Source organism: Macaca thibetana, chromosome 12, assembly GCF_024542745.1.
Source record: "Macaca thibetana thibetana isolate TM-01 chromosome 12, ASM2454274v1, whole genome shotgun sequence".
NCBI lineage: Eukaryota > Metazoa > Chordata > Mammalia > Primates > Cercopithecidae > Macaca > Macaca thibetana.
Genome location: NC_065589.1, coordinates 105,907,887 through 105,934,878, shown reverse-complemented (window position 1 = coordinate 105,934,878; position 26,992 = coordinate 105,907,887). Strand labels below are relative to the sequence as shown.

At 35.2% G+C, this 26,992-nt stretch overlaps 1 protein-coding gene across 1 annotated transcript in view; it reads left to right on the top strand.

Moving 5' to 3' along the window:
- The window catches only part of THSD7B (thrombospondin type 1 domain containing 7B), a 790,054-nt gene that overhangs the window by 529,289 nt on the left and 233,773 nt on the right, over positions 1-26,992 (top strand). Inside the window, exon 14 of the mRNA XM_050750933.1 lies at positions 26,096-26,274. Within this exon, the coding sequence (XP_050606890.1) occupies positions 26,096-26,274 (179 nt within the window). The remainder of the gene's footprint in view (positions 1-26,095; positions 26,275-26,992) is intronic.

Below are 26,992 nucleotides of genomic sequence, written 5' to 3'. Positions count from 1 at the left end.
CATAAAAGTATATCTTCTAGATTTGGACTAGGGAGAGTCTTTTTAGGTACTACACCACCCAAAGCACTAGAAACAAAAGAAAAAATTAATCGTACTTCATCAAAATTAAAAATGTATGTGCTGTAAAAGATACCATTAAGAATATATAAATAAAGGGGCCAGCATGATCCTTATACCAAAGCCAGAAAAGGACACTATGAGAAAATTATAGGCCAGTAGCTCTAATACATGTAGATGCAATAATCCTCAACAAAATTTTAGCAAACCAAATTCAATAGCACATTAAAAGGATCATATACAATGATCAAGTGAGATATATCCCTGGGATGCAAAGGTGCTTCAAAATGCAAAAGTCAACAAATGTAATATATCACATTAACATAATGAAGGACCCAAATCATATGATCATCTCAATAGATAAAGAAAAAATATTTGATAAAATTCAACATCCTTCATAATAAAAACTCTCAATAAATTGAATACAGTTGACTCTCCATATTGAAAGATTCTGCATTAGTGGACTTAACCCACCACAGATAAAAAAATTTTAAAAAATAACCATGCAGCAATAAAAATTGTGCAAATAAAAACCATATTCTATAACTGTTTACCTAGCATTTACATTATAGTAGATATTAAAAGTAATCTAGAGATGATTTATTTATTTTTATGTTTTATTTTTTCTTTGAGATGGCATCTCACTGTATTGCTGGGGCTGGAGTGCAGTGGTGCAGTCTCCGCTCACTCCAGCCTCTGCCTCACAGGTTCAAATGATTCCCCTGCCTCAGCCACCTGAGTAGCTGGGATTATAGGCACACACCACCATGTCCAGTTAATTTTTGTATTTTTAGTAGAGGTGGAGTTTCACCATGTTGGCCAGGCATGAGCCACCGTACCCAGCCCTAGAGATGATTTAAAATATATGGAAGGATATATGTAGGTTATATGCAAATGCTATAGAATTTATACCAGGTACTTGAGCACCCACAGATTTTGGTATACACAAGGATGCTGGAACCAATCCCCTGTAGAATCCCCTGTAGATTCTGAGGGATGACTATATATATAAAAGAATGTATGTCAACACAATAAAGGCAATATATCACAAGCCCGCAGCTAACATGGTACTCAATGGTAAAAAGTTGAAAGCTTTTTCTCTACGATCAGGAGCCAGACAAGAATGCTTATTCTTGCCACTTCTACTTAACATAGTACTAGAAATCCTAGCCAGAGCAATGATGCAAGAAAATAAGTTAAAGACATCAAAAACAGAAAGAAAGAGAAAGAAAGATTGACCCTGTTTGCAGATGGCTTGATCTTATATATAGTATACCCTAAATACTCCACCAAAGAACTGATAGAACTAATAAATGAATTCAGTAAATTTTCAGGAAACAAAATCAACATACAAAAATCAGTGGTGTTTTTATATACTAAAAACCACCGTCCAATAAAGAGATTAACAATACAATCCCATTTACAATAGCATTTTAAGAATAAAATTACTTAGGAATAAAACTAAGAAAGTGAAAGAGCTGTAAGCTGAAAACTATAAAACATCAATGAAACAACTTGAAATGACATAATAAGTGGAAAGATATCCTGTTTGTTCCTAGATCAAAATAATATTGTCAAAATGTTTATACTATTCAAAATGATCTACAGACTCAATGCAACCCTTATCAAAATCCCAATGGCAATGTTCACAAAAATAGAAAAAATAATCCTGCAATTCATATGGAACCACAAAAGACCTTGAATAGGTAAAATAATCTTGAACAAGAAGAGCAAAGCTGGAGGCACCACACTTCCTGAGTTAAAATTATATTACAAAGCTATAGTCATCATTAGCAGTATGGTACAGGCATAAAAAGGGACACATAAATCAATGGAACAGAATATAAAGCCCAGAAATAAATATATGCTCTAGTTATCTTTGACAAAGGTAACAAGAATACACAATGGGAAAAAGAGAGTCCCTTTGATAGACAATATTGGGTAAACTGGATATCACGAAATTGAATCATTATCTTACATCATACACAAAATAAACTCAAAATAGCTTAAAGATTTGCATGTAAGATCTGAAACAATAAAACTACTCAAAGAAGACGTAAGGGAGAGGTCCATGATATTGGTCTTGACAATGATATTTTGGATATGACCCCAAAAATACCGGCAACAAAAGCAAAAATAAACAAGTGACCACATGAACTAAAAATTTCTGCACAACAAATGAAACCACCAACAAAATGAAGAGGCATCCCATGGAATAGGAAAAAATATTTGGATACCATATATTCAGTAAGGGGTTAATATCCAAAATATATTAAAAAAAACTACTACAATTCAATAGTGAAAAACAGCCCAATTTTAAAAAGGGCAAAGGATCTTAGCAGACATTTTTTTCAAGGAAGACATACAAACAGCCAACAAGGATATGAAAGGTTGCTGAACATCACCTGTATCAGAGAAATGCAAATCTAAACCACAATAAGATATCACCTTAAATAGTCAAAAAGTAACAAATGTTGATGAGATGTAAAGAAAATAGAACGTTTCTTTATACAAGGCTGGTGGGAATGTAAATTGGCTTAGCCATTATGGAAAACAGTATGGAGGTTCCTTAACAAATTAAAGACAGAACTAATATATGATTCAGCAGTCCAACTTCATGGTATAATTCCCCCTTCCAAATCAAATCAAATCAAATCACTATCTCCAAGAGATGTCTGCACTCCCGTGTTCATTGTAGTGCGATTCACAACAGCCAAGATAAGAAAACAACTTACATGTCTGTTGACAGATGAATGGATACAACAAATAAATTATGGTGTGTGGGGTATGTGCTTGTGTGTCTGTGTGTGTGTTTGTGTGTGTGTGTGTAACGAAATATTCAGTATAAAAAAAAAGCCCTGCCATTTGTGGCAATATAGATGAACCTTGACATTAGGCTAAGTGAATTAAGCCAGACACAGAAAGACAAATACTACATGATCTCACTTACATGTATAATCTAAAAAAGTCAAATGTATAGAAACAGAGAGTAGATTGGTGGTTACCAGGGATTGGATATTAGGGGAATGCTGATCAAAGGGTACAAACTTGCAGTAATGAGATGAATAAGTTCTGTAAAACTAATGTACTTGAATGTACATCATGGCAATCATAGTTAATAATAGTATACACTTGAAATTCTCTATGAGAGAAAATTGTAAGGATTCTTACCACACACAAAAATAGGAAACTATGTGAGGTGAAGTATATATTATTTTGCTTGTTGGAAATCATTTTGTAGTATATGTGAATATATCAAAACATAATGTTGTATACTTATATACAATTTTTATTTATCAATTATATCAGAATAAAACTGAAAAAATAATGTTTAAAGACAACATACAGGATGGGAGAATTATTTGCACATCATATATCTGATAAGAAACTTGTATGCAGAATATATAATGAATTCTTACAAGACAACAAATAAAAGGTATTTGTCCTTTTATTCTTGATATATGACCCAAGGATTTAAGTAGGCATTTCTTCAAAGACAGTACAAAAATGGCCAGCAAACACATGAAAAGATGCTCAACATCATGTCATTAAGGAACTACAAACCAAAGCCCAATGAGATGCTAATTCATACTAGAATGGCTGTAATCAAAAAGGCAAAAACAGGTGTTGGTGAGGATATGAAGAATTTGGAATTCTCACACACTGCTTGTGTGAATACAAAATGATTCAGCTGCTTTGAACAATCATCAATTCCCCACTAAGATAAACATAGAATTACAATATGACCCAACAGAGATGAACAATATATCCAAAAGAAATAAACACACATCCACGTAAAAATTTGTACACAAACATTTAGTAGTGTTACTCTTTATAGCTAGAGAGTGAAAACAACCCAACTTTTATCTGCTAACAAATGGTAAATGTATAGTTTCTCCATAAAGCAATATTATTTGGTAATTAAAAGAATGATGTACTAATACCAGCTACAACATAGATGAATCTTGACCTCACTATATGAAAGAAAAGAAACCAGTCACAAAAGACCAAGTAGTATGTGGTTCTATTTAAATGAAATGTCCAGAATAGGCTAATTTACTGCTATGGTCTGAATGTGTATGCCCCTCCAAAATGTATATATTAAAACTTAATTCCCAATATAATAGTACAAGAGTGGGAACTTTAGGAGTGATTGAGTTATGAGGACTCCACCTTCATGAGATGAATTACTTCATGGGAGTAATGCCCTCATAAACAGGCTTGAGGGAGCCTGCTTGTAACTTTTTTCCCCTTCTGCTGTGTAAGAAGGAAGCTAGAAGTTACTGTATAAAGAAAAGACCATCACCAGACACCAAGTTTGCCAGTACATTGATCTTGGATTTCCCAGTCTCCAGAACTGTTAGAAATAAATATCTGTTTATAAATTACCCATTTTAAGGTATTTTGTTATAGCAGCAGGAATGGACTAAGACATTTTTATAGAGGCAGAAATTTGATTAGTGGTTGCTTAGGATTGGAGGAACAGGGAGAAACTGCCAATGGATATAGGGTCCCTTTTGGGGGTGATGAAAGTATTGTCAGATTGTGGTAATAGTTGTACAACTCTGTGAATATAATGAAAAATATTGTACTTTACATTTTAAATTCATGAATTATATGTGAATTATATCTCAGTAAGCTGTGAAAAATCAAGTCAATTTAAGATCTAATTAGAAAAGAATAACAATTCAAAAGAAGAGTTGAATGCAAATATATATATGCACATATCTGTGTATGTATATAAATGTATTATTTATGTGTGTGTATATCCACACATATACACACATTCACACACATTTATAAAATATTGGCACTAGGAATTTTTATTCATTTGGAGGATTTTCTGGAGAATCACTTATAGACGTGTAAATTAATTAAATGTAAAACATACCAAAAGATAAATTTGAATGAAGTATTCTCATTAGACATTGGGAAATTCTGGTGTGGTTTTAGGTTTTATAAACAGCATCTCAGAAGAGAGGAATATTTAATCTGAGTTTTGAAGAATGAGAGTTCATTGTTGTTTGGCAACATTGACTAGTGCTATGTGATTAGGGTATATGTAGGTGATAGAAGACTGGGTTAGAAATGTGGATTGGAGTTAACCTGTTTAGGAACTGTCGTGCTAAAGAAGCTTTGTTATTTGAGTTGGTTTTACTGTTTTCTGAATTTGAGTAAAGTTTCACCTTGTTTTTTAAAGAGATTCATGTCTAACAGAACTCCAGTGTTAACAAAACGCTTTTTATGATAAAATTTATTAAGTATGGCCAGGTGTGGTGGCTCACACATGTAATCACAGCACTTTGGGAAGCCTAGGTAGGAGGATCTCTTGAGCCGAGGATTTTGAGACCAGCCTGGACAACATAGGGAGACCCTATCTCCATAAAGATTTTAAAAATAATTTAGCTGGGTGTGGTGGTGCATGTCTGTGGTCCCAGCTACTTGGGAAGCTGAGGTGGGAGGAATACTTGAGCCCAGGAATTCAAGGCTGCAGTGAGCTGTATTATCTCACCGCCCTCTAGCCTGGGTGGCAGAGCAAGACCCTGACTCAAGAAAAAATTATTTTAATTTAAAATATTACTGAAGTACATATCAACATAAACTAAGCATAACCTCCTTATGCTTACAGGATATAAGCTATATGAACTGAAAGAGACATGACATTTCACACGTTAAATTTTGAAATGGACTGTCCTCTGAGAAATAGCTTCAGATGTCTGCAAAACTCAGCTTTAGGCCAGTAATTCTTCACTTTTTACTCTGGTGAAGTAAAAACACATTTACCCAACAATGTTTCTCTAGCACACCCATCAGAAGAGGCATTGCCCAAGGGCTGCCCCATGGATAAGATCTCCTGCCTGAGGGTGGAAGAAACTCAGGGGCCCTGGCCCTAACTTCCCTTTCTCTCTCCCAGTGATTCTTCAGATCCCCAACTGTCAAGAACATTGCTACTTTAGAAAGTTGAGGCATTAGCACTATAAGTGATTCTCCAGAAAATACTCCAAATGAATTAAAATTCCTAGTACCAATATTTTATAAATGTGTGTGAATGTGTGTATACGTGTGCATATACAGGATAGGATTCCATGTTTATTTCAGAAAGGTAATTCTGACTTCAGGGTTGAGGCTGGATTCGAATAAAATCAAAGGTAGAGAAACCAGCCAGGAGAGTGACATTGGTCCTAGAGAGTGTGGGACAAGGCAGCAACCATAGGGATGGGGAGGGAAGACACTGACCAGAGGTGCAGAAACACGGAGGAATCTAGAATAAGGTAGAAAAGTGAGCTAGGGATGGCTGATGACATTAACATGGGTAAATATCCAGCAGGTGAAAGGAAAACAAAGAACTCGGTTCTGGATGGTTGGAGGACTGAGCAGAACAATAACTAGTGTCAGCAAAAAGAGTAAAACTCTGTAAAATATTTGAAAAGATTCATTCTGGGCCAAATAAGAGTGACCATGGCCCATGACAAACCCCTCAGGAGATTCCGGAAACATGTGCCCAGGACACCGCTTGGTTTTATACGTTTTAGAGCGGCATGAGATATCAATCAAATACACTTAAGAAATACATTGGTTTGATCTAGAAAGGTGAGACAACTCAAAGTACAGGCTATAGGTGAATTTAAACATTTTCTGGTTGACAATTCATTCAGTTTGTCTGAAGACCTGGGATTGACAGAAAGGGAATGTTCAGGTTAAGATAAAAGATTGTAGAGATCATGGTTCTTTTGAAGTCTTACAGTGGCTGCCCTTAAAGACAATAGATGACAAATGTTTCCTATTCAGATCTTAGTTAATCTCTTTAGGATTGGGAGGGTCTGGAAGAAAAAGATCTAGCTATGTTAATAGAGATTCTTTATAGATGAAAATTTTCCCCACAAAAGATGGCTTTGCAGGGCCATTTCAAGATATGGCAGAGAAACATGTTTTGGAATAAAATATTTTGATTTTCTTCCTTGATTTGTAATGTTATGCCAGAGTAAGACTGGAAAGTAAGTCGCAATTTATAAGGTTAAATAAAACATATCTGATGAGAATCTGTGGTTTGTAGGTCATGACACCTGAGACCCCATAGATAGGAATTTGGGCAAGATAGAAAAATTAGAGCTTAGTCTTCATTCGAGTGGTAAGAAGAAAACATAACTGAAATATTTTATTTAAGTCAGGAGAAAGAAATTTCTGTAATTTTAGATTTGGAATAGCTTTTGGAATAGCTTATAGGTGATAAGAATGATGTTGACAATGGGAAGTGATAACTTCAGAAAAACTGTAAGAAATATTTTTATTTGAGATGGTTATGGAAGAATCTGCTTAAACCTCCTCCCTGACTAAGAGCTTATTACCACTGCAAAATTCAGCTGAACTACTCGTAAAATTGGAAAGATCTTTATGTTTAAAGCCTAAAAGTAGCTCCTTCCATTCATTCGTTCAAATTAACTTCATTTAATTAAAAAAAAAAATTAAAAAACTGTCAGCGGCCGGGTGCGGTGGCTCATGCCTATAATCCCAGCACTTTGGGAGGCCAAGGCGGGTGGATCACAAGGTCAGGAGACCGAGACCATCCTGGCCAACATGGTGAAACCCCATTTCAACTAAAATCCAAAAAATTAGCTGGGCGTGGCAGCGTGCGCCTGTAGTACCAGCTACTCGCAAGGCTGAGGCAGGGAAAACGCTTGATTCTCCTCCTCAAGAGGCGGAGGTTGCAGTGAGCCGGGATCCCGCCACTGCACTCCAGCCTGGCGACAGAGCTAGACTCCGTCTCAAAATAAAATAAATCAAATAATTAATATAAATAAATAAGTAAATAAAATAAAATAAAAATTGTCCGCATAAGATGATTTCATAAATTTGAAAAAATATATAATGCTTCCTCAGCTTATAAATGTTTTACTCTTCAGGCTAAATATCCAGGGTTTTTGTTTTCTGACTCATATGAGTGTCTCTAGCCCCTTTTGTTTCTGTGCTCCTGTTTTCCTAGGATGTTTTCATTTGGCCACTAACCACTTAAATGACAGTAAAGGGAACATAGTGTCCCAATGTCATTTTCAACCACACATTTTGTGTATCATATGGACTTCCTCTCACTGTTCCCCACGCGCCTTCTGTCCTTCCGTGACTCCATTTCTTTGCCTGTGTTCCTTCCTCAGTTTGATGTCTTTTTCTTTTTAAGGTGAACTTCTACTCAATTTTAAGCCCTAACTCAAGTCGGTTTCTTCAAGAAGCCTTTTCCTCAACTTCACCAGTGTGTTTCTATACTCTTACAGAAATTTAGTCAGACACTAAAGTATTATTTACATTAGACTTTATCTCTTTGCTTGTCTTTCTCCCTTTCTAGGTTGTTAGCCTCTAGTTCTTGGCTCATTTACTCATTAACATAGGATATATTTAATAACGTCTAGATTCCAAAACCTCTGCTATGCCTTGACTATATACTATTAAACAAGACAGATGTGATCTCTATACAGTCTAGTAGTTGAGGAAGATATTAAGAAAGTATATACATAGAATATGTAATTTCAAATAGCCCTAAGTGCAAAAAGGAGCAGGGCGCTATAAGATAATAACAAGATGGAGGACTTTATTTAAGTTGCGGAATCAGGGAGGACCACTCTAGGGAAGAAAATGTGATCTAAAAAAGTGAAGGATGAGTAGATGTATGATAGGCAAAAAACACTCTTTTGGACAGCAAAGATGCTCAAAATTGTCTCTTGAACCAATAGGAATACAATATTTGCAATATTGTAATGCATTTTTCTTTCTTTCTTTCTTTTTTTTTTTTGAGATGGAGTCTTGCTCTGTCGCTCAGGCTGGAGTGTAGTGGTGTGATCTCGGCTCACTACAATCTCCACCTCCTGGGTGCAAGCAATTCTCCTACCTCAGCTTCCCAAGTAGCTGGGATTACAGGTATGTGCCATCCCTGGCTAATTTTTGTATTTTTTGTAGAGTCAGGTTTCTTCATGTTGGCCAGACTGGTCTCTAACTCCTGACCTCAAGTGATCCACTCACCTCGGCCTGTGAAAGTGCTGGGATTACAGGCATGAGCCTCCGCACCCCACCTATTTTTTCTGCTTTCTTTAGGCCATTTCAACATTGCTTTTGTGCATGTTTTATAAATCACTTCAAATACTGCTCAGTAGATGACATTTACATTAAAATAAATAAAATGTATACTTTAATATCTATAAGTATTGATATAGAAATTATCAATTTCTATATAACAATTGATATATAAGTATTATATATCATCAATCATCAATCACTATTGATGCATTTTCAGTATGCAGTTTAAAAAGCTGTTGAAGTCTGTTTTTTAAGAACTCATATAAAGTTTTGTAACCCTCATTCTGAGTATACATGTTCCGTTGCCCTTTGGGTACCGTAATGCAGAACTGTGCTTTTACCTGTATTCCTTTTTATATTCTTAGTTGCAACTCATTATTCCAGCTTGTTAAGGGCTCTAAATCTTGACTCTGACATCTCATATATTAGCCATAACTCTCAGCTTTATATCATCCAAAAATTTGATAAGCATGCCATCTGTGTCTTTATCCAAGTTGTTAATCAAAATGTTGGACAAAATAAGACCAAGCATTCCCCCTCAGCATTTGTTGCAGGAAGATATCCCTCAGGATGGCACTGATACATTAATCAACATTGTTTGGGTAGCTACAAAAATCCCTCTAGCTCTTTACATTTGTTTATGAGGGTATCAGGAGACTTTTTGTCAAATTTCTTCCTGCATATACCGTCTCCTTTCTTCTCTACAAGTCTAGTAAACCCATCACAAAAGAGGTTAGATGCCTGTCTTTGAGTTGATCTAAAGGAGCCCATTTGGACACCTGATGCCCATTTCTTCTCTCTTGAAATATTCAGAAGCTCTTTAGCAGTATGTTCATATATTTTTGTCAGAATCAGGCACTAACATAGGTTTGTGTTAATGCTGTATAGCACTGTGTGCTCCGGTTAGGCCCAGACCTCCTGGGCAAAGATAATATTTCAATGGCTTGAAACTCATGCCAAGTTACACAACTTCCAAAAAGAATGGGTCTTTCATGAGCTCATAGCTCCTTTCAGGTAGTGATGCTATTCAGCACTCAGGCATGACAATGTGGGGATGTAACTGCAGAACAGATTTCCCACAGTGAGTCTTTGCTTTACTGTGTCTGTTTTCTATATTTTGTGTATTGATTTACAGATACTTTCGCTACACTGATAGTTCCTCAATTTCTACGGTTATTTTCTCGTTATGATAACATACGTCTCCTCTACTCCTGATTCAAGTCTTGTTCTCAGTTTTGTACTTTTACCTGTTCATTTGTTCTCCCTTTCCCTCAAGGTTGCCTTAAAGCCTATAATTATGTCAGCTGCAAACATTTTTTTCTTCCATTAAGGTGTACTTAATTGTTTGCCAAGAGGCTCATTATAGTTCATCACCTAAAAATCTTACTGTAATCTTCAGTAGTATGTACATTGAAAACACTTTACTTTTTATGTCCATCCTTCTTTTTATTTTTTAAAGCCTTCTTCTAGGAAAATAATATATTAATACCACCTGTATTCACTCTAGCCCCTTCCCCTCATATCTAAGACTATAATGTCCCAGAAGCTACATCCCAGATTTCTCATTCATTATATTCCTTTACACTAATATCATTCCATTTAAGTCGCAGTTAATTAACTTGGTAAGTTTTGGCATCCTTTTTTGGTTATTGGAGCCATGCCTGAGGAAGGTTTGGGGAAAGATACAAACTTTTTAAGGGTATGCCATGTGTTCGGCACTCTGCCCGGGACTTTGCTTATGTTGTTTCATAACATCTGTTCACCAGAGTAAAACCTCAGACTCACACAACCCACTCTTGATATAGTTTGATATTGGAAGCAATTAAAATATTTTAAATCTTTTCAGATTCTTGATGTAATACCAAGTAATACAATGATGAATCACTATGCACAGAGATCTTAAAGATATTATTTTCTCCATTCCAGCCCCACCCGATGTCCACTGCAGGGCTTTGAGCAGGAAAAAATGAACAAAGTTATCTTGAAGGTCATTATCATAGATTTTGTGTCCTTATATTTGTACACCTCAAATTGAACTAAAGAACATTTTCATATCCACAGGCAATGTTCTCTGCTGAGTGCCTAATCAAACTGATACACTATTAGTCTATTTTTAATTTCAAACAATGAGAAAACCCTGAAGTAGTCTCAGGTATTGGGGCCCAGGGATGGATACACAGGGAGCTAAGGAAGCAAAGAGGAACTCCTCTGTCTCAGGAGGAAATGCACAGTGGCTCCTGGTTCTGCCTTCTGCATGGCTCCTCACTGTAGGATTCGGTTGTTCAGGTGACTCTATGTCTTTGGGTCTCCTGATTCAGCCTAACTTTCCGGTTCCTTCCATGCTTCTACCACTTTCTCTGCATCTCACATTTAAAATTCCCTAAGAGAATCTGAGTTACTGCATGTTCTCATCTCCAGTCCATGCACACCCTCTTGTTATTTTTAATTCAGTTTCATAATTTCCCCTTTCAGTCTGTATCCCCAATCCTATTAGCTTCCCTCATATGTAATTTATAACCTTCTACTTCACTCTGCATCTGTTTATATTAATGTATATGTATTCCTGATATATACATATAAATATTATTTAGCTTGTGTTTTAATTTACATTTATGATATACATATTCATCTTATTTCTGATACATAATGGTAACTAACATTTATTGAGCACTTAAAATATGCTATATCTTTAAGTGTTCTCTTTATTCACTAATTTATTCTTATGTCAATAGTATCAGTTAGATATTATTTTTATTCTTTTGTTACAGATAAGGAAATCAAGGAACAGATAGGTTAAATAATTTGCACAAGAATGCACAGCTAAGAATGTCAGAGGCTGTTTTGTCATACACACAATTTGGTTCCAGCGCTTGTCCCCTATTCTGTGTATTAACTGCCTCTGTTCCTGCTGCTGTTTGTAGATTAGATTTTATTTGGGGAGCAGTGCATGGTATTCCATCTTTTGCATCTATTTAGCATTTTACATTTATTTCCCGTTAGTGATAAATTAGCAAGCCTTCATTCAATTCTTGGCCATTCAACTGATAACTGTTATGAACAGTCTTATAATAGCCTCTTGTGCCACAGTATGATTACTAGATGGCTAGTAAAATAGTATGAATATAATTTGCGAACAAACCATAAAACAAGAACAATAACACAAAAAAAGGTACCAAAATGTTAGTAGTTGGTAGCTGTTGAATGGTAAGAATGTTTTCTTTCTCCAACTCTTTTCTCTTTTTGCTTCCCATTTCTCATATCTCTATTTAGAATTGTACTGTTGACAAGCCCCCAGATTTTGAGTCTCAGGTGTGAAATCAAAGCCAGAGCCAAATTTCTACCTGTGTGGCTTGTGTATTGTGTCACTTAATTTTGCACACACCTAGGTATAGGTTAGTTTTACTTAATTATTTCCAATAGCAGCAAAACAAATATTTGTGCCCTGAAATTCCATAGTTGTTTCTACAGTATCTCAGTTTTCTTGAATAACACTTGAAGATTTTATCTCATCTTTTTTCCCCAAATCATCTTTTGAGATATACTAGAAAGATGAATGCAAAGTACATTCTAATCCCAGATGAAATAATCCAGCACTTTCCTGGATCAGAGCTATACTTCAAATGTACACAGCTGTAGCCTTGGCAGCCCAAGCTCTGATTTGACAGTTCATGAAATCTTATCAAATGAAAATCCTTACTAATCACGTTGTCTCCCACTCCCCCCATGCATTACCGTTATTGTCTAAACAGTCGGCATAAGGAAATGGTCTTGCCCATGTCCTTGCTGCTCCAAGTTCATTTATAAGGGGATGATGGTTGTAGACAAATTCCTATAAAGCTAAGATGATTGTGAAGAACAGGAGGCAAAACAAAGGAAGCTGTCTTCAACATGTCCTGAATTATATCTCCACTTTACAAAATTATTACCAGCTGTTGAGCCTTGTGAAGTTACAGAATTTCATGCACCTTTAAAGCAAGAAGAGACATGAAAGCAACAGATTAGAGAAGTCCCTATGAGTCATTTCAAAGAGCTTGGACCTAATATAGGAGCAAGGGAGGGAACACAGGAAGAGGAACCTGATTGGTGAGGGTGGGAGGATGATAAAGATTTCAATGTAACTGTTTTTATTTAAGGTCTTACGATTTCATCCCCATCGATGCCAGCCTTCAGGCTCTGTGTTCAATAGTTTAAATAATTCTGCTTTAATTAGCAGAGAACTATTGATTGCTGTATACCAAAGTTAATCTTTACCTACTCTGTTTATTTGGCCAAGAAATAGATAAAAATTCACATGAGCACTCTACCCTTTTCTGCATGCCATAGAGGTTTTGGCCTTGAGGAGAAAACATCATTTTGGGGAAGACTTGAGACATTTGATCCTCTTAAATATGGAATTTCTCAAAATGAAACTGTATTCCCAACTCCCACTCCCATCTCATACACTGAATATGTTATATTTTCTTTGTTAGAGAATAATACTAGTAGCAGAAATGGCTAACCTCTTGCTCCAGACCATCTGATGTACAGAGCAATTTGAAGTAGATGTAATAATTACCTCCACTTTACAGAAAAGAATATTGAAGATTGGGGAGGTTCAATGACAGGCACAAAGTAACACTACAAGTAGTAAGTGTCCTGGTTGATTTTGAACTTAGGTCTTTAAATTTCTAAGCCCATGCTGTTATCTACCATGACACTATGCCTTTCTAATAGAAACGGTGAATTTTCACCTACTGAGTGCTCACTGTGTGGTCAGTACTGTTTAATGCTCTCATTTGATTCTCGTAATAATCTTATGCAATGGGTAGTGTTATTAACCCCAAGTGATAGCATTTTCTATAAAGGTCTAGATAGTATATATATTCAACTTTGTCAGCCGTACTGTCTCTGTCACTAGTCACCTCTGCTTGTTGCAGTTTGAAAGCAGCCATAGGCAATGCAGAAACAAATGGGTGTGGCTCTGTCCCAACAAAACTGTATTTACAAACACAGGTGGAGGCTGGATTTGACCTGCAGTAGTCCTTGCGATGGTTGATAACGTTGAAGCTTAGTGGATTTAGGCAACTCATGTTTAGGTGGGATATAAACCTAGGACAGGCTGGTGTGTATCTAAGGCTGCACTCTTGTCCATGTGTTACATTCTCTTCTTTATTATAATCTTCACTCCTCTCTCTAGTAGGTTGAATTTTGTCCCTGCAAAAGATATGTTGAAGTTCTATCCCCCAGTACCTGTGCCTGTGAACTTATTTGCAAATAGTCTTTGCGGATGTAATTAAGGAACTTGAGATGAGATCATCCTAGGTTTGGGATAGGCTGCAAAACCAATTATTAGCATCCTTATAAGAGAAAAGAGAAAGATTTGAGACAGAGGAACAAAGGGGAAACAACCATGAGAAGATGAAGGCAGAAATTAGAAGTATGCTGCCACAGCAAGGGGCCACCAGGAGCCACCAGAAACTGGAAAAGGCAAGAATTTTCTCCTATAAACTTTAGAGGGAGCACAGCCCTGCTGACGCCTTAATGTCAGGCTTCTAGAATGTACCAAAATGAATTGAGCATATATTATGAGAGGGCAATGAGAATAATTTTTTCTTGTTTTAAGCTACCAAGTTTCTGCTAACTTGGTACAACAGTTCTAGAAAACTAACAAACCCTCTTTTTCTGTTGCTTTTTGCTTTTTCTTCAGAGGAATATTTTGGTTGCTTTTGATTTCAACAGCCCTCTCTGTGTGAATTAGGATTATCCACAGTCTCTTGATACTTCTGTTAGTGTAATTAGAAGATTTCTGGCTATGTAATTTTTTAAAGAAAATAAAATTAAATAAATAAATTGAAATGTCTTGACTTCTTTTCTTTATTTCTTCTTTTATTCCTTCATCCAAGGTATATCATTAAATATATAAGATATCTGTCAATTGCAGACAACAGAAGTCTAAATCTCTGGATTAGATAATGCACAATCCATTACGAAACAAAATTATTGGCAATGGAACAAATTCTCCATTACCAGAGAGCTGTATAAATCAAAACTGTAAGTTGTATTTAATTTTACACCTTGGTGATAGTTCAAAGGTTTTTATAGTAACTTACAAGGAGTTAATGTACTGTGAATTCATTCTTGTACATTGATTTCTGCATTAGCTCCGTGAAAGGTACAGTTCTTTGGCAAATGAAAACTTTTGGAGGTAAATTTTTTTTTGTCATGTAATCCATATTCTGATTATAAATCAGAATTTATAATAACTTGTTTCATTGTTCATGATTACAAATCATTGTCTGGATGACCTTGCAGTCCAGCAAATAGAAAAATGGATTCTCGTCTCTGAAGCTTGCTGTGCAGACATTGTATTACATTATGAACTTTCTTCCAGTCCACAGAGTTCTTTGGAGGAGCTAGGCTCTGAATAAAGAGTGCTTCCATGTATCTATGTCTAGATATTCATGTTCTAGGTATTCACGATGTCTCGTGAATGCTGGTGTAGTAATATGTAGAATACTGATAGCAATAGAAGTTAATCCACCTAATGAACCTTAAACTTCAGAAACTTTATTATCATGATCCTCTTCTAAATCATTGCACCTAAATTTGCATTTATAATTTTGTCTTCTGTTTTTAAATTTTAAAGAATGCCTTTTTCGTTATATAATTTCCAGAGCCCACTTGCCTGCTCCCACCCTGGCTGGTAGTGTAGAGTCCGGCTCCTTCTGAAGATTTCAGACTAAAAAAGTTTTGACTCAACTCTTCCTAGATCCCTTCATGTGATGAGTAGGGTGAGCCTGGACAGGTAGATCTCTGTATCATCCACCCTCCTCTCCAATAACCATAGTCTCACCTTACCTTTTTTAAAAAATTGGACATATGAGTAAGTTTTGGCCTTGTTTCCGTTGGTAAAGCAGTCCTTAGTTTAGGGACTGTAGAGTACTGTGATAGCACATTTCATCTGAAGAGGTCCTGCTATTCAATTCCAGCCAATTGTTGCTATGCTGAAATGAGATCCCAGATGTTCCCAGATCATCCACATTTTCAAGGGAAGTCAGAAATGTTTATTTTATGTGAAATCTCCCAATTTTGCACTCCTATCCTCATAATAAATATACAAATATATAAATAAATAAGCAAATAAGTATGCAGGTAAGCAGTAGGTAAATCTGTTCTAGTCCAATATAGTGGCTGGATTCAGGTCAGAGTTTCTTTAGGGACCCTAGGAGATAAAGCAAAAAGAAGAGACATACTTTTCTTCTAAGCTTATATGTTTCTGAATCCCATGAAACACATAGAGCCATGTATCTACTCATAAACTGGTGATTGCTGATGCTTAGGATTCATTGTATCAAACCTGTCTTCACAGTTTCGAAATGAAGCTGCTATTTAAAGAGCAGATTCACTGGTCATTTTGAAGGCAGTCATTTCCATTTAGATAGTGTATTAGCCATGTGTACATGTCACAACTAGTTAATTATAAGTAATATCCTATCATGTTTCATTATATTGTTCTCTAACAACATGCATACCATTTTTAATTATATTTAGTGGTCTTTTAGCCTAAGGGCAAAGCATTTGCCACTTTAGAATTTTCAAATTCTCTCTTAATCAAGTGCTCTGATCTCATGCTGTCTCTTCTTCAGTCCAGTGGCACAATCAAATTTATATCAGAATTCTTAATCAATTTTCTAAGCCTCCCCAGCAAACCTCCTGCTGTGGTCTTACACCACCCTAGCCAAATTTATACTTCTCCTCAAACAAAAATTATTGTAGAGAATATTTGACTTATAAACATTTGGGGTTCATTCTCATCTTCTTAATTTAATTTGTGGTCTCTCCCCTGCCAAGATTGCCTTCCACATGCCTATTTATCAAAATTCTGCTACACTGTGAAGGTTATTTATTTTAGGTTAGGCCATGACATATGTAGAGTTGTACTTTAGGGATATTAATATTGCAGTTGATCAGACATGGAATGGATTAGAAGAAAGAAATTGGAAACCTGTAGCCCAGTTAAGGGACTATTAAAATAGTTCAAGTGAGAGATATTGAGTATCTGGCCTTGGTTGGTAGCAGCAGATTTGGAAAGACAGACATGGAATGAAACAATTGATTTACTGATCCAAAGCAGAATCTCTCATTTTGTCAATGTTATCCTAGTCTTTAATTTACATGGAAATGAGCTGGAATGAGGAAAGACACCCAAATTTGAAAATTATTACCCTGTAATTTTTCTGCTAAAGTATCTTTACAGAATTATATTTTTTATCAATTACCTGCCCCAAAAACATAATAATGAAAGAACATTTTTACTCTGCTATATAGCTTTTAGTAGCAGTAAAATGTTAGTATGTCACTTTCATCATATATTAATTATTTTCCACAGAATTCTACTTCTTATATTTTTTGACCCTCATAGCATTATAAGAAATTACAAAGGAGAAGCATAGTTACATTTTTATTTTCACACAAGGAAATTGAACTATGGAGATTTAATATTTTATCCCAGATGACATAAGGTTAGACTTTGATTTATAATCCATATTGTGAGTCCTTTTTTAAATAATAAATTATACATTTTCCTGAAATATATATATAAGCTCAACTTTTTGCAAAGTCACATCCTCGTTTGATTTGATTTGCCATTCACACTGTGCTAACTGCTGATATAGCTTAATCGTATTTTCTCAGGACACTATATTCTCAAAATATTCTAAATATTTGTTTCATTGTGCTCTTTACTTCACCTTCTGAAGATGCTTTGTTGTGCCAAGCTTGATCCATCAGGATGGGATCGGTAATGTTGCAGAAACAGATAGAACAGACTACTTCAAAGTCTCGGTGGTTGAAAGCCACAAGGTCTCTCACTATTCATGTCCATCTTGGGTTGGCTGGAGACTGCGCCAAGTCCTCATCACTCAAGGACCGGGGCTGATTGAGCAGCCAACACCTGGAATATTGCTGGTCCTTGTGGCATAGGGAAATAAAGAGTATGGCAAATTATGCTGCAGCTCTTAAAGCTTCTACCTAGAGGTGACACACTTCATTTCTGGTCACATTTTATTGGCTAAAACAAATGTAAGATCACACCAAACTTCAAAGTGTGGTAAAGTGTCCAGGAACAGAACCTGAAATATTTGGGGAATAGCCTGATGAATACAAGATATGCTCAGAAATCAGCTTTCATAAATGAGAAAATGTAAAGTACAGACAGTATGGTGTAGTTTAAGGTGAAATTCTCTCAAGGCAAGAAGATGTAATGAGGAGACTTCATATAGGCCCTTGGAGCCACAGTTCTAAGAATTACTCGGTAATATTGGGTTATTTAAATCTATGTGTCTTTGTTGTATTGCAAATGCCAAGTTTATTATGTGATTAAAGCATTCAGTCACTTTAATTTTAACAGCACTTATTTGCAGTAATGGGAAAAATAGCTAGTGTATGTGCAGTCCTAATTGAAGAGTTCAGATTGTTCTGTGTCTAGTCTTCCATTTGTCTCTAATATCCTCAATATCATCTAAGAAAAAAAATATCTTTTCTCTGCCTGGAGGAACCTGGCACAAGGAAGTTAATGTTGGAAGCTCTGCCTGTAGGAACAACTAGAGATACCATTGTGATTAAATTGCCTGGACTGTTCAATTTCAAAGATCAGTTCTTTATAGGATTTGGCTGCTTGATTAGGTTAACACCGATACATTTAGTTATGGCAAGTGAAGCAAGTCAAGCCATTAGCCAAAAACCTGTGTACCATGATAAATACTTTTCACAAGAATCTCTTAGAAAATTAAAACCATAATATATTCATATTATCTCACTTTGTAATAGAATTTGTATACATTGTTTGTATCATACAACATATGTACTTGATCACATACCACATTTTTTTCCCTCATTTATAAGAATTATCTGTTCCCAAATATGAATTAATTAAATCAAGAGCAGGGTTGATTCTCTATCTTGTCAATCCTTTACTAAAGAGAACATTTTGTGCCATAGTAATTATTTGTTTCTACTTGATAGTGAACTATCTCAACCAAGTCTGAGTTTGAGTTCCCTTTCTACTTCTGACTATAAAATGAAGCCTTTTTCTAGATGACCTTGAATAGCTCATCTACATCCAAAATACAGTACACCAGTGAATTAGTGAATTGTAATTTAATTAAGGAAACTGGCTGACACTGAAATGATTTTCCTGGTGGATGTAATATAATTTAATAAGCTATTGTATTACAAAAAAATTGGGTTTTAAGGAATCTAGTAAAACTTTTTTTGTCAGTTAATTGTTTGAACATTGTATGACTTGTAAATCAGCCACATTTCAGTTACCTTATCATATTGTGGGTCTAAATGAGATATTTTGTTTGCAATACATTAGCGTCATTTATAATATTTAACCTTATTTTTCTGTGCTGATGGAGTTCTCTAAAAAGCAGTAAAATACTTTCTACTAGTAGACAGTACTTTCAAAACCATCTCTTAATAATTTAGAATTCTAAAAAGAAGAGATAATAACATAGGCACTTTTTAACTATCATCTCTTAGGCCTCATAGAGACCTAAAAAAGGTTGGAAGCATCTTTTTGAAAGTATGCAACTTCTTTTCGTGAGTGGTATTTCCAAGAAAATGTATACATTCACCAATGCAAACTGGTAACTCTATTGCTTTGATTTACATTTTCGCATGCTGATGGATTGAGATTTTAAGTAAGTGTTTAACATTGTCAGTTCCTCTCTGCGTAACAATGGTAAAGTATTGATCTAACTTCTCAAATTGTCCTTCTTGAACTAAGGTTAAAATAACTTTTGCAATTTTTTCCCCACCTTTCCCAAACAAATATGCCCTTTAAACCAATCTGATTTAAGTCATTGGGTACTTTTTAGTATAGTGTATTTTTACTAGATAAATAGAAAAACAATTATATTCTCGTAGTACTAAAATACATAAATAGAAAACTGGATATCCATATGCAGAAGAATGAAATTAGACCTCTATCCCTCACCATTTACAAAAATCAAATCAAAATGGATTAAAGACTTAAATATAAGACCTGAAACTATAAAACTACTAAAAGTAAACTTTGGGAAAATGCTCCAGGACATTGGTCTGTTCACAGATTTCTTGAATGAGACCTCAAAAGCATAGGCCACCGAGGCAAAAAATGGACAAATGGGATCACATCCAGCTAAAAAGTTTCTGCACAGTAAAGGAAACACTCAACAAAATGAAGAGACAACCTACAGAACGAGAGAAAATATTTGCAAACTATTCATTCAATAAGGGATTAATAACCAGAATATATAAGGAACTCCAATAGCAAAAAACAAAATAATCCAATTGAAAAATAGTCAAAACATCTGAATAGACATTTTTTAAAAGAAGACATACAAATGGCCAACAGGTATGTAAAAAAAAGCTCAACACCACTAATCATCAGGGAAAATGCAAATCAAAACCACAATGAGATATATCACCCCAGTTAAAATGGCTATTATCAAAAAGGTAGAAACTAACAAACTCTAGTGAGGATATGGAAAAAGAGGAATGCTCAAACACAACTGGTAGGAATGCAAATTAGCACAGTCACTATAAAAAACAGTATGGAGATTTCTCAAAAGACTAAAAATAGAACTACCCTATGATTCAGCAGTTTCACTGCTGGGTATGTAACCAAAAGAAAGGGAATATATCAAAGTATCAGTACTCCAATGTTTACTGCAGCAATAATCACAATAGCCAAGATGTGGAATCAACCTGAGTGCCCATCAACAGATGGCTGGATAAAGAAAATATGTATATACACAATGGAATATTATTTGTCCATAAAAAGAATGAAATTGACATCCTATCATTTGCAGCAATATGGATGGAAATAGAGGAGATTATGTTACATGAAATAAACCAGACACAGAAAAACAAGTATTGGGTGTTCTTACTCATATGTAGGAGATTTGAAAAAGTATGGATCTCATGGAAGTAGTGAAGAGAATGGTGGTTCCAGAGTCTGGAAAGGGTAGTAGGGAGGGAAGGAGAAAGATAGGTTGGTTAATGAGTACAAAAAATACAGTTAGATAGAAAGAATAAGATCTAGCATTCAATAGCACAGTAGGGCAACTATAGATAACAATAATTGTTGTATATTTTTAAAAAGTAGAAGAGAAGAGTTGTAATGTTGACAACACAAATAAAAGATATATGTTTGAAGTGATGGATATCCCAGTTACCCCAATTTGATCATTACACATTGCATGCTTGTATCAAAATATCACATGTACCCCATAAATATATTCAACTATTATGTATCCATAAAAGTTAAAAAGGAAAAAACATAAAATAAATTTTAAACAGAAGATTTTTAAATATTGAGAAAATCACAACATGATATTTTAACTTACAAGATTCTCCAGGATCTTAGCTTGTTCAGCATTGGAAAAAAAAAAAAAAAAATCTGTTTCCTTTTCGGTACTGTGTTTCATTATTTGAGCACAGTGTCAGTAGACAGAACATAAGCTGTCCAGTGAGATGTTGGCTATTACTTTATATAGCAGGAAAATATAAGTAAATTAATCTAGGTTATTTTCTCAGGATTAATATAATCAATATTTCCTACTTTTAGATCTTTCAAAACTAGATCTTAATGGGAGAAAAATGTGTTTGTACTTGACTGATGAAGGGAAAATATGCACATAAGGTAATATTCTGGGAGAGGTTGTATTAATGAGACCACCTTATTCAGAGAACTGTGCTTACACATACTTCCGTTATGCTAACTCAAAGGCTTCAGTCTTTGGGGATTAGAAATATAGACTGAAAAGTCCTTTCATTCCAAGTCTCTGGGCTTCAACTCTATTTAGTAGATCATTAAATAAATAACACTGGTTGTAACATCGATAGAGATAGTATTAATGAATCCTATTCAGTGCATTTTTATCTGTAATAGGATATTTTTTGAGCATATACTATGTATAATGAATATGGTTTACAAAAGTACAAAGTTTGGTGTATTCTCCACTGATAATTCTGTAGTGACTACTTCACTCCTAATTCTATGTGCACACTGATAACTAAAATAAAACATTGAAGTATCCCTAAGCCAAGTAATAAGATGGTCCAAACAGTGTATTCTGCATATAAACTGTAGTGTAAAACACTTTTTGGTAGAAAAAAACTGCTTTTTTTGGTAGCAATTAGGTTTAGATGTATGAGTGTTGCCATGAAATATTATGTAGATGGGAACAGAGATTCTGTGGTATATTTTGTGGAAATGAGTTTTTTAAACATTAGTTGGACTTCTGTAGTTAGAAATTAGAGTTTTTATGTGGCAGGTCAACCTTGTACATAGTCACATTTGATTATATTCTGTTGCCAAAAACTGTAAGTGTTAAGTATGTGGGTAAAACTAATCCTTTTGAATATGAGATAGGTATAAGAATATGCAAGTATTAATATTCCTCACTATGAATTTTCCTTTGGGGTATACTCTGGCATGAAAATAATTTTCCTGAAAAATAAATGTCACTGTTGCTTAGTCCTGTTGAATTTCAAAATTATTTTTTACTCATTGAATTTATAACCTTGACTTTCATAGAGATCCTCTGGGTTTACTTCTTATCATAGGGAAAGAAAAAAAGAAGTATTGCTACAGGCTTGCTAATTAAAATCCTTCAATATGCAAGTATAGAAGAAAATGATTTAAAATCTCAATTAAAAGGGCATCTACTTCAAAATCTGCTTTAACATAGGGTCTACATAGACTTTCAAACATTTAAAATTTATCTGAAACCTCCTTGAATTTCAGATTTGCATTTGTGAAGTATGCATGCCATGAGAGTTAATCCCACCTAATTTCTAGTTTTCCTCTTTTTATTTGGTAGCAAATGAAAGCATTTTGTGACTCAGTTTCTCTCTAAAATTAAGTAATGTTGTGGCTTCTTTTTAATCCTTTATTTAGCTTTTACTATGTATCTAATAGTGAATTAGTAATCAAAACTCCTTAGAAATGACTGTAAAATTAACATTATGTTAGAGGATTAGTCTTTTAGGAGTGTCTATTGGAGCATTTTTTTTTTCAACTCCACAAGGATCTTTTCTGATCACTCTTAGATTTTAGTGTATTCTCTCTTGTCAATGACTATTATTGGGGAAATTTAAAGTCATTCTAATATTAATCTGAAAGAAATATAAATATTTTATATATATACATATATATTATATATGTGTGTGTGTGTGTGTGTATATATATATATATAGAGAGAGAGAGAGAGAGAGAGAGGAAGAATCAAGGAAACAAGGTTCTGAAAGAGTCTGTAGACCAGGGGAGATGGTGGAAATGAAGAATGTTCCTTATATAGGAAAATGGACACCTTTTTCATGTTAATATGAAGAGAGAAGAAAAAAATATGAGAATGCATACAGACACACTCATAGGAAACTGAAGGAGTCTCGTCCATTTCTTGCTTTTTTTTGTGAAGGAAGATGTGAGGAAGACGTGAGGTCTTAGAAGTTTGAAAATAGGTGGAGGTTTGAAAGAGCTGTCTATGGAATCAGAGTGAGAAGAAAACTCAGAAGAATGGCTAAGCGGTGTGAGAAATTGGTTGAAGGTAGAGTACATATTAAAGTGTCTCCAGTGTGGTATCAGCATTTTCTTCATCTCTGTTTGGCAGCACTGTTTTAAGAACAGAGAAGGAAAACAGTTGGAGGAAACTAAGTCTGAAGTTTTTCCAGCCTGGAATGGCAGAACACTGGGATGAGGCCATCAACCAAATTGGCAAGAGAGTGGTTAAAGTAATGAACCAGGGAGGCTAAGCTGGTTAGGAAAATAACTAATTTTTGCACAAGCAAAGGCTTGTGCAGAAGATGGAGTAGTCTGTGTAGGTGTAATTTAAGATAGAAGAGATGGGAGGGTGGGAGGAGCAATAAGTTTGGTAGGCAGGCCTCAGAATCACCTGAATGTGTTTAAAAACGACCCTTTCCTGCGTCCCATCCTCTGAGATTCAGGTAGAATTGGTCTATGGTTGGTCCTGGAGAATGGACATAGATTTTACAGACGAGGTTGTAAACCATTGTTTAGAGTCTTTTATAAAGAATGCTTTTTTTTTCTTGGTTTTGTTTGTTTGTTTGTTTTGTTTTTGTAAAGTGTGTTGACATTTTATTATAAAGGCAATGGGGTTTGGCAAAGGTTTCAAAAAAGGAGTAATAAAAGTTATTTTGTATTTTAGAAAATTATTTTTCCCCCCCCTCAGAGTAATTGACAGATACCAAAACAGAACAATTAAGAAAAAGAAAGGCAGACTTGTGGAGAGAATATGTCATTATTCTGGGCCAGAAATGGTGTGATCTTGAATTAGGGCCTGACAAAGGAGTTGTAGAATAGGGGACTCATTTGTTTGTTTTAATATGAGGATTTGTGATACATTTTAATGTTTGTGTAGAATGATGGAGGAGTGTCTAAGCTAACTGGAGATATTTATTTTGGATAACTTCTTAGCTTTTCCATTGTTGCATAAAATAATAACACCGACTTCACATCTCAAAACAATCTTTATTATCTCACAGTTTGCATGGGGCTGAAGTTCAGCCACAGCTTCTCTGGATTCTCTGCTTAAGGGCTTCACTTGGTTAAAATCAAGGTGTGGGCTGGGGTTGAGATCTCAACAGAGGCTTGGCTGGGGAAAGCTCCTCTTCTGAACTCCCTCATGTTTTGGGCAGAATTTATCTCCATGCAGCTGTGGGCCTGAAGGCCCTGTGTTCCTGCTAGCTGACAGCAAGGGGCTGCCCTCAGGTCCTAGAGGCTGTTTTCAGTTTCCTGTCATGTGACCATGCCATCAGCATTTCATAGCATGGCTATTTTCTTTTTCAAGGCTAGCAGGAGAATCTCTCTCTCTCTACACAAAAAGACCCAGGCCCTCTTTTAAGGTTCTTCACCCGATTAAGTCAGGCCCACCTAGTATATCGCAATCTGATTAACTGATATGGTATATTAATCATATCTGTAAATTCCCTTCACCTTTGCCATATACCATAACCTAATAATGGGAGGGACATTCTGTCACATTCACAGTTCCTTCCCACAGTCAAGCAGAAGAGATTATACAGGCATGTACAACAGGATACAGGGATTAGATGATGCTGCAGTTAATTGGGAAAGGAACACAAGAGAAGTATAAATTTTTAGGAAATTGGTGGCCTCAGTTTTAGACATGTTGAATTTTCAGTAAATTGGGCATCAAATTAGAGTGGTTCAGTAGATGGTACAGAATTTAGTGGAGAGATCTGCATTGGAAGTATATATTTGATAGTGATTATTAGAGGTGATAGTTAAAACAGTGAGATTATCCAGAGAAAGACTGTAGCAAGAAGTGGGCTGAAGACACAAGCAAGGCCAAGTAAAGCTAGAACTTCTAAAGCTGTACTTCAACCCACATCTCTTGATTTCAGTGCAATATCCCATTATACAACTTTTTGCTATTCTTCTACTGTCTTCTTTCAATAATATCCCACTCTTCCTAATCTGTGGTCCACTGTCTGTCCTCTTCCCATCCCCAAGTCACATTACAGAATCAACATCTTTTTCAGTGAAAGCCTTGCAGATCATAGACCCTTAAGAAAGATGGACTCTTTTATGATCCCTCTTCCAGACAGTGAATTGTAGGAATCATAGGATGGAAAACACAAAGCCCAGTGAGGGGAGATATCACCATCTTTAGCTCTGAGCTACCTCATTCCTTCTTATCAGAAACCAGAACTGTGTACTTTTTCCTGTTCCTATCATCCCGAAATTGCCTACAAAGTAAACAGAATGGCACAAATTTGAATGCAGATGTCATATTTATTTATTTCTTAAAACTTTGGTCTGTTTATTTGAGTACAAAATTATTGAACCCACTACAGCAATATTGTTGAAAAATCCAAACAGTGATCATGGAAATAGAAAGTGAATTTGATCAGTACATTTTAATCAGACTTTCCTCTCTTCTCTTAAATCTTTTTCTGTTAGGTTACATTCAAGAAAAATGTGTCATACCCTGCCCATTTGATTGCAAGTTAAGCGATTGGTCTAGTTGGGGGTCTTGCAGTTCATCTTGTGGAATTGGAGTGAGAATTCGATCCAAATGGCTAAAAGAAAAACCTTACAATGGAGGACGACCATGTCCCAAACTGGATCTCAAGAATCAGGTAAAGTACATGAAGCAACAAATAAAAAGCTAAAAAAGTTATCCTCATCATTATTTCCCATTGAAATTGAAGTCATTCTCTTATTACAAGGAGCTCATGAAAAGTTATCACAATATCAGAAGAAGGATTAAGGGGGCCAAAATTAAAATAATAGTATTAGTAATCGAAGCTTGGCCCCCTCCAGATAATGCTGAGACAAACTTGATATCCTTAGCAGTAATAATATTTACAAAATCAAATCAAATTGATATTTAAATGATCTTAAGCTATAATTTTGATATTTTAAAAGTTGGATGTATATATGTATGTGTGTGTGTGTATATATACACATATATATTTCAACATAAGTAATAATGTTGGGAGAGTATCACTTACATCATTCATGGCAATATGATTAGTGGCCTTATCCATCAACTCCAAAAATGGTGTTCTATTTTTCTTTCACCTAACACTTTATCCTAATGTTTTTCATTCTCAATCTTGCCAAATCTTCCACAAGTCTATAAATCTCTTTTGAACTAGTTCTCTACCTGCTTTCTCAAAAATCATAGATATTTTCATAAATAAAACCCTGATAGATCCCTTTCCATATACATGTCTAATGAAATTGCCATCCTAAGCAATCAAAGTTGATTAGAGTATTTCACTTGGCTTTGTACATATAATAGAGTCTAAGATTTTGTTAAGAATTATAATAAAGGACTCAAATTTCTCCCAT